The sequence below is a fragment of the Mesoplodon mirus genome, assembly GCF_964341445.2.
Source record: "Mesoplodon mirus genome assembly, chromosome: 15".
NCBI classification, from domain to species: domain Eukaryota; kingdom Metazoa; phylum Chordata; class Mammalia; order Artiodactyla; family Ziphiidae; genus Mesoplodon; species Mesoplodon mirus.
This window is the reverse complement of record NC_138991.1, coordinates 21,177,069-21,190,630: the sequence shown is the minus strand read 5'-3', so window position 1 is coordinate 21,190,630 and position 13,562 is coordinate 21,177,069. Positions and strand designations below refer to the sequence as shown.

Sequence of the window (13,562 nt, the reverse complement as noted above, 5' to 3'; positions counted from 1 at the left end):
GGATTCCCTCCCTGTGGTTGTTTGCCCTGAGGTAACCTAACACTGGAGCCCACCTGGGTTCTTTGGTGGGGCTACTGGTGGACTTTGGGAGGGCTCACACCAAGGAGTACTTACCAGAACTTCTGTTGCCAGTGTCCTTGTCCCCATGGTGAGCCACAGCCACCCCCCACCTCTGCAGGAGACGCTCCAACACTAGCAGGTAGGTCTGGTTCAGTCTCCCCTGGGGTCACTGCTCCTTCCCCTGGGTCCCGATGTGCACACTACTTTGTGTGTGCCCTCCAAGAGTGGAGTCTCTGTTTCCCCCAGTCCTGTCGAAGTCCTGCAATCAAATCCTGCTAGCCTTCTAAGTCTGATTCTCTAGGAATTCTTCCTCCCGTTGCCGGACCCCCAGGTTGGGAAGCCAGACGTGGGGCTCAGAACCTTCACTCCAGTGGGTGAACTTCTGTGGTATAAGTGTTCTGCAGTTTGTGAGTCACCCACCCAGCAGTTATGGGATTTGATTTTACTGTGATTGTGCCCCTGCTACCGTCTCATTGTGGCTTCTCCTTTGTCTTTGGATGTGGGGTATCTTTTTTGGTGAGTTCCAGTGTCTTTGTGTTGATGATTGTCCAGCAGCTAGTTGTCATTCTGGTGTTCTCACAAGAGGGAGTGAGAGCAAGTCCTTCTACTTCGTCATCTTGGTTCAGGGCCACAAATTTTCCCTTCCGTTTTTGAGAGTGCTTATTTTAGGGCAGTGGTGCCGGGGTTGGGGGAACATCAGGATATCCTTAGGGGGGTTCCTTATAGATCCTAAGGAAATTGAGGCAACTTGTAACAGTCAGTCACATCCACCCATCCTTCACATTGTAGGTACCTTGTTCGATTCTGGTGCATCCTTTCTGCCTTCCCATTGTCAGGGCCTCTTGGTTCAGAGGAGGACCATATCCTCTTGAAATACACTGATACTTACTGAGCTGGAATGAGGTTTTGTAAGATAAAATTAAACAAAGCTACCAGTTTGAAGAAAAACTAGTTTAAGGGATGGAACTTTTTAAAGCTTAAGTGTATCCTTAAACTCTGCCGGCTGGGCAAACAGATTTCAGAGCAAGTAGAAAATGAAAGTTAATAGAAATTAATTGGAAAGGATTAACCATCCTTGATTCTCTTCATGAGTATGGCATTTATGATTGTAATATTTACATTGCATTCATATAGATATGTTTTCTGTGGCTAAAGTTTCTCATTTGTATGGTAGACTTAAATATCTTTAAATGGAGAATATACAGCGTAGGGAAAAGCAGGACATGTCATGGAGAATGTATAGGTTAGGGAGGGGCAGTACATGCTGTGGTTAAGAGCATGGTCCCTGGAGCCCAACAGATGTGTACTCAAAACCCACCTCTACCATGTTATAGTTGTGAAGCCTCAGGGAAGCAGCAGACCTCTCTATGCCTCAGTTTTTTCATCCGTGAATTAGGGATAGTGTTACTTAATTTTCATAGAGTTGTTGTGTGATTTCATGAGTAGTATGTAGTAAATGCTCAGTAAGTGGCAGGTCTTTACATGTTTTCTGAAGGACACTGACTTACAGGGGTTCCATTACCAGAAGAATGTATGCCACTGCTGTAGGGAATGAAATATTCTCAAAGAATTTTATGTCTGATTTGAGGGCATTGGTGGGAAATTGCAGGGGTATGTTTCTAGCAAGTAATAGGTACTTGGAAACTGTTGACTGAAAAATCTGGGGCCTACAGTAAACCCTTTCCTTTGTCTCCCTTTCCTACTTAGAGCATACCATTCTTCTATCTTTTTCTATCCTGGAACATGAAATGTAGAAGGTTCCCTCATGCTGTGAGTGTACCAAATTTGATTATTTTATCCCCTTGCACGGTGGCCATCTGCCCCAGCTCTACTCTGGGCTTCTGAGGGCTCTTTTGGGGAGGTGCTCAGACAGCTGCTTCCCAGGGTCTGCCTTTCCTACCTGATCTCACTAAGAGGCTATTTAGGACATTCTCAAGACATTTAAATGTTTTTTTTCCTCAGTCTTCTCAAGGCAGTATATTTACGGCTTCTTTATCTTGCTATGTAGGGTAAATGTGTATTTTACTAAGTTTTATTAGTTTGCAGCAATATAGTTTGACTTGTAATTCTCTTTTGTCTTTTCAGGTGCCATTTGGATAGTCCTTTAGCGGCACGATGTACTCTGAGTGGAGGTCGCTGCATTTGGTGATTCAGAATGATCAGGGCCACACCAGTGTGCTACACAGCTATCCAGAGAGCGTTGGGCGAGAGGTGGCCAATGCGGTGGTTCATCCTCTCGGGCAGGCCTTAGGTACCCTTTCAGCGGCTGGTGGTGAGAGTTTGTTGAAAACTGACAAAGAAGTAAGTGTTTTTTCATTTCATTCTACTCTGTGAAAATATAAGTTCTTTACAGAATAATTTGTTTAACATTGTCTTTTTAAGTGGATTTCTTCTCACTGTAGTGTGATGTCTTAATTTGACCGTATTTGGGTTGAGGGTTGGGGCCCAGAGTCTGTGGGAGTTATGAGGAATAGGTTGTACCATTGTGCTGTTGGGACTTCCTGCTATCCGGACCCAGTTCTCCACTTGAGCTGTGAGCTGAGACAGAGACTTGCCTATCAGGTCCCTTTCCCTAAATTTTAGGCTTAGTCTTCAGATTTCCATTCAGAGGTTGTGTTTGGAAGGTCTTCATTCCTACCTCTAGATGGCCTCTGACTGAAGGCCTATCTTGTGTTGTCTTCAGGCTACACATGTGCGCTGCGCTTGAGGCTCTCCCGCTGTCTCCATCCCAGTCTACCCTTGTCTGACTTCTGGGTTTAAGAGTGCTACAGAGCAGCTAAGTCTGTATAGCTGTGAGCCCACGTGGTTGGGATGGGGGTTGTGTTTACTGTTCCTAAAGATGAGGAGCTTTTGGAGTGGCTTGGCCTAGAGCTAGTCCTCTGTTCTTGGGTTCAGGGGACGGGGCTGAAGCTAAGTTGCCAGTGGGGAGTCATGAAGGGGCCCTGAGAATGGAGTGATACGGAGCTTGCTAGTATGAGGTCTGGCTAATCGGGATTAGAACTTGTCCCTTGTGCTTGAGAACATTCATGCAACCTTTAGGCTTTGGGTTTACCTATTTCTCAGACACCACACCGTTTTTCACTTACATTTTGATTTCTTGTGAAGGAGAGATTAGACTTAGTCTAGAAATAAGACAACTGTAGATAGGAGACTAAGGTTTATAGCTCAGGAAGCATTTTATTTACCCTCTGTAGGCCAAAGAGCCTGGGTTGCCGAAGGGGAAGCCCCTCATACTGAGGAGCATTTTCTTCTCAGAGGGCCCTGGCAGAGACTTACCCCGAGGACCAGCACTTGTCCTGGCGCACTCTCTTCTTGGTGTGTCTGTAATTCCTTCTGCCCTCTCCTGGGAAGAGATGGCATGTGAGTAGATAAAGATGCTCAGTGCAGCCCTTGTTTTTTCTCCTTTCCTACCCTCAAAAGGATATGAGAGAATAGGTCTTGAATCCAGTGTCCTCTCGAATTGTACAGTTGAACTATTGTGTGAAGATATTACCAAAGATATCTTCTCCTTGGTCTTTCCTGTGATAATTAGGTACTTGCAACGTCTTTTAAAATTAGGGACTTGCAAGCTCTTTTAAAATTCTTTCTCTTGTTCAGCTAAATCCCACCCCTCCATACCCCTTCCCACCTCATTTGTCATAGCTTCACTGTGTTTTCATAGTCACTTTTAACATTTATTGCTGTTATATGTTACTTTCTATTATATTGTTGTTATGTATTTTCTACCCTTAGCCTTTGTAGTTCTGAGGTTAAAAATTGCAGTACATGTATTTATCTCGTTAGATTCAGCTTTAGTTTTAAGCTGTTACAATCTTTTTTTAAATTACTATTTTTTATTTATTTATGTTTGGCTGCGTTGGGTCTTTCTTGCTGCACACGGGCTTTCTCCAGCTGCAGCGAGCAGGGGCTACTCTTCATTGCGGTGCGCGGGCTTCTCATTGGGGTGGCTCCTCTTGTTGCAGAGCACGGGCTCTAGGCACGTGGGCTTCAGTAGTTGTGGCTCGCAGGCTCTAGAGTGCAGGCTCAGTAGTTGTGGTGCACGTAATTGCTCCACGGCATGTGGGATCTTCCAGGACCAGGGCTCGAACCCGTGTCCCCTGCATTGGCACACGCATTCTTAACCACTGTGCCACCAGGGAAGCCCAAAGCTGTCCTGAATTTCTATTTAACAAGTTAGTTTTTTTTTTTAGCTTTGTGATATCTACAAATGGTCAGCATGTAATCTGTTTTTCTCTAAGTTAAAATCTTGGCAGAGCCTTTGGCATGCCATTGGGCATCTTCTTCCAAAACGATCTTGGTACAGTAATCCACTGCTATTCTCCCATGTTATTTTGACCAGTTACAGATCCAACCATTCTACCTCCTTCTGGACTGTATCTTTCCATCTTGTCCACAAGGACCAAATTTCTTTTTAAAGCCCAGATCCCCCTTTGCCAGAGAAGGCTGTTAATGGCATGGTGAGAATAGCTTTAGATTTCTAGTTGGAAGACCAGGGATCAAGTTTTCAGCTCCAGCATTTCCAAACGAGTGCCATGGTCCAAATTGCTTAATTTGCTAAACTTCAGTTTTCTTATGTATGAAATGAGGATGGGGACTTCCCTGGTGGTCCAGTGGTTAAGACTCCACGCTTCCACTGCAGGGGGTACACGTTTGATCCCTAGTTGGGGGACTAAGATCCCATGAGCCATGCAGTGTGGCCAGAAAATAAAAGTAAAAAATAAAAATAAAATGAGAATAGTTTACCCTCTCACACCGGTTATTTTGATGTTTAGATAATATTTATGAAAATACCTCAGAAACTGGTTTTAAATCAGTGCCAGGTTTCTACATTTGTCAGCTGCCTTCATAGTAACTCTCTTAATAAAGGGATGAAGCTTGTCTGGCATGACTTGTTCTTTTTGAGCAGGCTGGTTCTCAGCGACCCTGCTTCCCTTTCATAAGTGCTCACTGATCATCTGCTTAGTAATTTGTCCCAGAGTTTTGTCTGGAATTCACTTAAACTTTCCAGTCTACATTATCTGGAATATAGTTTCATCCTCTTTTGCAAATTAGGCCATTTCCCCTTTCTCATTGTGCCTTATTCGTTCATGACTGCAAGCAGTGGTTCAGCAGTCTCTTAGGCACCTTCTCTCGGCCCCTATGATTCAGACAGGTCAGGAGGCTGGAACTCATTTAGTGCAGCTAAGTGCCTTTTTAAGATCTTACCCAGCTTCAGTCCCTTCTGACTTGTGTTTGTTCTTGCCCTTCCATTTAAAATATTGTTTTCTTTGCCAATGAAAATAGTCACAAAATAAGAATTGGGCAGTTCATCTTCCTTCCTGTTGTTTGTTAAAGTTGCATAATCTGGAAATGGAATATAATTAAATTTATGTAAGTGATTTCCTAAATGACACACATACCCGCATGCAAATTAAGTGGAGAAAAATATCTAAAATTTTCTATTTCTGTGCTTCCAATCTCTATGGAAAATCAAGATGACCTGTACTTTTTATTTTACAGAGCAAACATATTATTGTTTGCTCTGTAAAATAATAATAATAATATGTTCACCCTATGTTGGGGTGAAAGCCAACATAGGCTTAATAATTAGAAATAAGTAATTTATTTTCTTCTTAAATCTTTTGCTTAGGAAACGTTATCTGAGTATGTCTTTTTTTTTTTTTTTGCGGTACGCGGGCCTCTCACTGTTGTGGCCTCTCCCGTTGTGGAGCACAGGCTCTGGATGCGCAGGCTCAGTGGCCATGGCTCACGGGCCCAGCCGCTCCACGGCATGTGGGATCTTCCCGGACTGGGGCACGAACCCGTGTCCCCTGCATCAGCAGGCGGACTCTCAACCACTGCGCCACCAGGGAAGCCCCCTGAGTATGTCTTATACATGGAAAGTACATTCTGTAGAATTAATCTGATGTATGTTGAGATGAATATACTTCAGTTGAGATGTTTTTGACAATAAAAGAGCTTAACATTTTATATCAGTCTACTGATACACAGATAGGAATGTGTAATAATTCTATATGTATATTTTCTTTTGTTTAGGTAAAATGGACCATGGAAGTAATTTGCTATGGACTGACCCTTCCATTGGATGGAGAGACTGTAAAATATTGTGTTGATGTATATACTGACTGGATTATGGCTTTAGTGTTGCCGAAAGATTCTATTCCATTGCCAGTTATTAAAGAGCCTAATCTATATGTTCAAAGTATACTAAAACACCTGCAGAATCTTTTTGTACCAAGGTAAGCTATACTAGTCTATCTGGCCTGTTATCAGGATCATAATAAACTACTCATCAATGTTACTTTTTTATATTATAGGAACTGATTTCATTGTTAGACCTTTGAACAGTAGCTTTCATTACTTGTTCAGTTAAAGAGTGTGTGAATATGAATGAGAGAGATGAGCTTATATAATGTTTACTAGGACTCTTTAACAAGTGTGTGTTCATTTTAACGGCTTTTGGCTTTGCTTCTAAGATCTGATAGCTATTAGACGTTAAAATACTGTGACCCTTTTCCCTTCCAGTCGGAAAAAAACATACTTTTTGCCTAACATAATTCTTATCTCCACTTAAGCTAAAGGCGACTAAGCCATCTACCTTAAAATGAATCTTTCTTATGAGAGAATGAAGACGTTGAAGTAAGCAGATTTGAAATTATAGGCCCATTTGTAGTAGGCCAAAAGAATACTCTTGACAGTTTGTTACTGAGTTTTTCCCCTATCTCTGCGGCAGAGACCTTAAATATTGTAATGTAAGATTGCCTTACTTGTGCCTAAAACATTTTTTCCCATTCTAAAAGAATTATATGTCACTATAAAGGATTTTGGAAATATAGAAAATAATGGAGAAGAAAGCATTAGTTGCCTAACTATTTGTGGGGATTTCCTTTGAGAAAAATCTGTTTTCAGCTGTTTTTTATGTCTGGAAGGGGCAAGTGGGCTTCCCTCCTTTTGGAAAAGTTCTGGTTAGGGCTTTTGGTCTGTCAGATGATGAGGACTTTGAATCATACAAAAACCAGCCCTGTAAATTTTAACTTTTTAGATTTAGAAGGAAGATTACTTTGGAAAATCTGAATTAAAAAAGAGGAATCTCCATTAAGAGCTCTGGTCTATAGGATCAGTTGTACAAACATACCTCAAGATATTGCAGGTTTGGTTGCAGACCACCACAATAAAGCGATCATTGAAATAAAGCAAGTCACATGAATTTTTTGGTTTCCCAGTGCGTAAAAGTTTTTATACTATACTGTAGTCTGTAAACATGCAATAGCATTATGTCTAAAAAACCAATTACATATTTTGATTAAAAAATACTGGCATTGCTGAAAAATGCTAACCATCTGAGCCTTTAGTGAACTGAAATCTTTTTGCTGGTGGAGGGTCCTGCCTCAATGCGATGGCTGCTGACTGATCAGGGTGGTGGTTGCTGAAGCTTGGGTGGCTGTGGCGATGTGTTAAAATAAGACAACAGTGAAGTCTGCCACATTGATTGACTCTTCAGTTCATGAACGATTTGTCTGTAGCATGCAATGTTTTTTGATAGCATTTTACCTACAGTAGTTCTTTCAAAATTGGAGTTAATCCTCTCAGACCCTGCTGACGCTTTATCAACTAAGTTTATGTAATATTCTAAATTGTTTGTTGTCATTTCAATAATTTTCACAGCATCTTCACCGGGAGTAGATTCCATCTCAGGAAACCACTTTCTCTGCTCATCCATAAGAAGCAACTCCTCTTCCATTAAAGTTTTATTATGAGATTGCAGCAATTCAGTCACGTCTTCGGGCTCCACTTCTAATTTTAGTTCTCTTATTATTTCTACCACATCTGCATTTACTTCCACCACTGAAGTCTTGAGCCCCTCAAAGTCATCTGTAAGGGTTGAAATCAACTTCTTCCAGACTCTTATGAATATTGATGTTTTGATCTCTTCCCATGACATAAATATTCTTAATGCCATTTAGAATGGTGCATCCTTTCCAGAGGGTTTTCAGTTTCCTTTGCCCAGATCCATCAGAGGAATTGCTGTCTGTGGCATCTATAGTCTTAAGAAATGTATTTCTTAAATAATAAAACTTGAAAGTCGAAATTGCTCCTTGATCCGTGGGCAGCAGAATGGATTTTGGGTTAGCAGGCAAACATTAATCTTGTTGTACATCTCAGTGTTGACGGAAAAAACTGCACAGTCGAAAAGTTGAGAATTATGTTTTATTCGGCGGACTTACTGAAGACTATAGCCCGGATACTGTTTCTCAGCTCTGAGGGGCTGTTCCAAAGAGGTAAGGGAGGAGCGAGGATGTATAGGAGTTTTGCTGGGAAAAAAACAAAAAAACAAAACTGTGTAGTGGAACATCAAAAGATTACTGCTAATCAAAAAACAGACATCTCAAGTTAATGATTTTAGTGCCTTTCTGTGTATGGGAAGGTGCAAGAGTTTGGGCTCATTGAAATAATTCCTTTGGTATGCATCTTAACTATCTAGGGCCACTATTTTGTTTCTCTCTGTCCTGAAGTCCCCTCATGGTGCACCATGGGAGTGGGGGGGGCATCTGCAGCGGCTGATGGCTTTATGGCCACAGTATTGTTTGTTTACTGAAATGGCAGGTGACATTCTTTGTCCACATCCATTAGAGCTCTTGGATGACCCAGGTACATTGTTAATGAGCAGTAATATTTTGAAAGGCATCTTTTTGTCTGAGCAGTAGGTCTCATCAGTGGGCTTAAAATGTTGTAAACAGATGTGCTGACATCCAGGCTTTATTGTTTCACTTATATGGCACAGGCAGAGTAGATTTAGCATAATTTTTAGGGGCCCTAGGATTTTCAGAATGGTGAATGAGCATTGGCTTCAACTTGAAGTCACCAACTGCATTAGCCCCTAACAAGAGAGTCAGCCTGACCTTTGAAGCTTTGAAGCCAGGAGTTGACTTCTCTCTAGCTATGAAAGTCCTAGATGGCATCTTCTTCCAATAGAAGGCTGTAGGCTGTAGGCTGTTTTGTCTCCATTGAAAATTTGTTGTTTAGTGTGGCCACTTTAATTATCTTGGCTAGATCTTCTGGATAACTTGCTATGGCTTTTACATTAGCAATTGCCGCTTCATCTTGCACTTTTTTTTTTTTTTTTTTTTAAATGGAGACATTTCCTTAAACTTCATGAACCAGCCTCTGCTGGCTTCAGACTTTCCTTCTGCAGCTTCCTCACTGCTCTCAGACTTCATAGAACTGAAGAGAGTTAGGGGCTTGCTCTGGATTAGGTTTTGGCTTAAGGCAGTGTTGTGGCTGGTTTGATCTTCTATCCAGACACTAAAACTTTCTTCATATCAGTAGTAAGCCTGTTTCTCTTCTTATCATTTGTGTGTTCACTGGAGTAGCACTTCTGATTTCCTTCAGGAACTTTTCCTTTGCATTCACAATTTGGCTAATTGGTGCAAGAGGCCTAGCTTCCAGCCTGTCTTGGCTTTTGACTTGCCTTCCTCACTAAGCTTAATCATTTCTATCTTTTTACAATGTTGTGTTAGATTCTGGTATACAGCAAAGTGATTCAGTTTTTTTTGTGTATATATATATATATATATATATATATATACACACACATACATATATAAACACACACAAATATATGTATATTCTTTTTCAGATTCTTTTCCATTATAGGTTATTACAGGGTACTGAATATGGTTCCCTGTGCTATAAGGTAGGTCCTTGTTGTTTCTAGCTTTTGATTTAAAGTGAGAGACATGATTCTTCCTTTCACTTGAACACTTAGAGGCCATTGTAGGGTTATTAAATGGCCTAATTTTAACATTGCTATCTCTCAGGGAATAGGGAGGCCTGAGGAGAGGGAGAGCAGGAAAATGGCCGGTCAGTGGAGCAGTCAGAACACACACAACATTTATCAGTTAAGTTCGCTGTCTTATATGGGCATGGTTTGTAGTGCCCCAAAACAATTACAATCACCATAACAGATATAATAATGAAAATATTGCGAGAATTACCAAAATGTGGCACAGAGACACAAAGTGAGCAAATGCAGTTGGAAAAATGATGCCGATAGACTTGCTCAATCAATGCAGGATTGCCACAAGTCTTCAATTTGTAAAAAATCTGCAATATCTGTGAAGTGCAACAGAATGGAGTGCAATACAATGAGTTATGCCTGTAAACTCCTTATCTTGTGTGCAATACCTGCTGTAATCTGGCCCCTCACCACATTAGCTGCTGCTAATTCTGCGTGAGCCCTGCCCTTTGGTCAGACTCATAAATTAAACATTCTCCCAAGACTCCTTAAATATCTTCTCCATCATTACCTACTCTTTTGCCATCCTCCTCCTCCTCTCCCTGTCCTAGTTGTCCACATCGCTCTCTTGATGGTTCATCTTAAATTCAGCCTTACCTGGTCATTCAGGCCCATAGTGATCACACCTTCTTTGAGCCTGTAGGGTACTTCCTGTGTACTTCCGGTATCTCTCCAGTTTTATTGCTTATCTTTTAAAATGTGTATGTCTCATTTCCCCATCTAACCAACTTGAGGGTAGGAACTAGGTTGTATATAGTTTGGACTTCCACAGTACCTAGAGCAGTACTGGTATTACATTAGGGTGAATAAAATGCTGGTTGCTTATATTTATTGATTTCAAATAGAATTATAACAGGAATGATGGGAAGTAAGTGGCATATTGTTTGTGGCTAAGCAGGTTCTTCTAAAATGATATAATACTTTTAATGCTTTCTTGTCATCCCATTTAGGAGACCTAGGCTTTTTCTTAGTGCGTGGGACAGTCTCATGGATAGTACTGTCACTGTGTTTCTTTCCTCTTTGTACTCTTACCAACTCTCAGTGCTCAGTTAGTTTGTATTGATGAGAAAAATCAACGGCATTTGAGTTAATTAGGCTTTTGCTTTGGCTTTTCTCTTTTGAGAAACATGACTACCTTATAAATTGTTCATCTTACTGTTTTGGTAATTAGCTTATTTTCTCAAAAGTGTGTGTGTGTGCATACTTCTGAGTGGGTGCTAAACTGAGTATTAGAGTTCTCATGGCCAGTAATGTCTTAGGGAGCTGAATATTTTCAGTGCTAAATATTGGGAGTTATGATCTCATCTCTTATTACTGGAAGTTTCTTTTTTTTTTTGATTCAGATCACAAAATTGTCATCAAGTTTACTTAATTAGTTGTTTTTATGAAAACTAACACTCAGAATAGAGGAAACAGCCTCTACTACTTTGCTAGAGATTAAGTCAGAGTGGATGTAACCTTTCTCTTTTTGCCTATCAGTTTTTGGGGGTCTTTTTTTGCATAACTGAGTGAAGAGTGACCCATCATTTAAAATTGATTAGTGTTTTCATTGCTCAAATAAACTTCTTTAGAAAATGTGATGTTCTTCTAAAGCAGTGGTCGGCAAACATTTTGTGAAGAGTCATATAGTAAATACTTTAGCCTTTGTGGGCCATACGGTGTCTGTCACAACTATTCAACTCTGCTGGTGTAGAGAAGCAGCCATAGATATATAAATAAATGAGCATGCTTGTGTTCTAATAAAACTTTATTTACAAAAACAGATAGCAGGCCAGATTTGACCCATTGGCCATACATAGTTCACCACCCCACGTTCTAGAACAGTTTTCTGAAGTTCACAAGTTGCTTTTGAAAATATTAAGGGGAAAGGAACATCTTTGGTGTTTGGACCTTTCTGTTTATTTTCCAGTAAAGATTACCTTGTTTCTCTTAGCTGTAGAAACTTGGACACTTCTTAAATTTAGGCTGTCTGAGTGAGGCTACAGTACCTAAGGAGCAGATGTTTCCTTTTCTGCCACTGGGCAGGTGGTACCTAGAAAGGGTGGGTAGGCCTGGGTTACCATTTGGGAGGCTTCTAGTGTCATTGCTATCTTGCAAGAGTGTCACCCCCAGGACTACTAGTGGTATTTTTGTTTCTTATTCTGGGTTTCCTCTTACATGGCTACATGAGGTTTGGGGCTGGTATGTATTTCTTACTCTTCTTTAGTAGCCAGAGCAACAGACACAAGCTTGAGCCTCATGGCTTCCCATGGACTGGATTCACCTCAAACTGAACATGGGATATCTTCCTGCTCTTGGGGACTCTTGGCTTTTCCTAAGTGAATGTCTCATCATTTTACTTTAGATCTGACTTCTTCAGGGAAAACTTAAGGTTGTCATTTTTTTGCAACTCCAGTGTAAGTTTCTGGTTTTTTGGGTCATGGCCCAGAATCTGAGAATCTTTATTCTAAGGTTTTGATGGGAGTTCTAAGGGCAGTCACTTCATTTTCTGGATTTCCTGAGGCAGCTCTGCGATTCTCTACTCTCATTCAGACATGTTTTATGAATTTGTAACATGAGTCATAATATATAGAAACTTGGCCTCAAGATTTATTTCAGTAGTATTAGTTACTTGTCTTGGGTTTCACATGAGAACTCCGGAGGGCAGTTCATCATTTGCTGATGCAGTGGGTTTACTACGGTTCTTGAAATTCTCAAGGTGATCCACTTTGGACAGTGGGGATAAGGGCTGGAGCTTGGACCTGATATATTGATCTAATTCTGTTGGAGAAAAATGGTCCTGTGGACTAAAAAGCGTTATAAAACTGTTCTTCGGGAGTATCTTGGGTACCTTTGGAGCCCCCATCTTGGGTTATGTTGCCTTTTTTTTTTGTAGAGCAGCAGTAGCAGGTGCTCATTTCTGAGGCAATTGCCTCTATCTCGTCAGTTTTGGGGACCTGTTAGGATATTCCATTCTGTAGGCTCTTCTCTAGCAGACATTAGCTTCAGAGGGACTGTGAGCACTATGAAATCACGTGCAGAATTCTTGTAAATGTGTGTTTACAATTTTTAAAAAGAATACAAAGGCCCTTCTGCTGTGTGAGCAGCGGAAGTGGCTGTGGGTATTTACTCATTCATTCAGCAGAAACCTATTGAGTATCTGTTGTATGCACCAGGCACATTTCACACTTAGAAAATCTAGAAGTGAAGTTTACTTTCTGTTATCCTCTGTCTCCCCAGGAGCTCTTCAAACTCTTTAAGAGTGGTAGGTTGAGATCCCAGAGGGCCAAACTGTATGACGAGGAAGTAGCTTGGAACTGAAGAGGGTGCATCTAATTCTGTCTGCTGATGCTGTTAGGGAGTATCATTGGATCATTGCTTGCTGTGTCCAAAAGTCTCCTGTCCTTAACTGTTGCATTCTGTCCTTAAGGCTTGTCAGTGATGTCTGTCTGTCTTCTTCAGACAGGAACAGGGCTCCAGTCAGATCCGACTATGCTTACAGGTCCTGAGAGCCATTCAGAAACTGGCCCGTGAGTCATCCATTATGGCCCGAGAAACCTGGGAAGTCTTACTGTTGTTTCTTCTGCAGATTAATGACATACTTCTAGCACCACCAACTGTTCAAGGTTTGTTCATTTTTTTTCTCATTTATTTCTGAGCTCCAAATGCTGTTTACTTTTAGACTCAGTGAGTAGTAGACTGTGGGGATTTAAATTTTGGCACTACA

General features: G+C 41.0%; 1 protein-coding gene across 2 annotated transcripts in view; it reads left to right on the top strand.

The window, feature by feature from the left end:
- Positions 1–13,562, top strand: part of RALGAPB (Ral GTPase activating protein non-catalytic subunit beta) — a 101,788-nt gene that overhangs the window by 17,759 nt on the left and 70,467 nt on the right. For both annotated transcript variants that reach the window (XM_082645565.1, XM_082645564.1), the window contains exons 2-4: positions 2,146–2,361; positions 6,097–6,299; positions 13,298–13,461. In XM_082645565.1, the coding sequence (XP_082501691.1) occupies positions 2,176–2,361; positions 6,097–6,299; positions 13,298–13,461 (553 nt within the window). In that variant the 5' untranslated portion in view covers positions 2,146–2,175. The remainder of the gene's footprint in view (positions 1–2,145; positions 2,362–6,096; positions 6,300–13,297; positions 13,462–13,562) is intronic.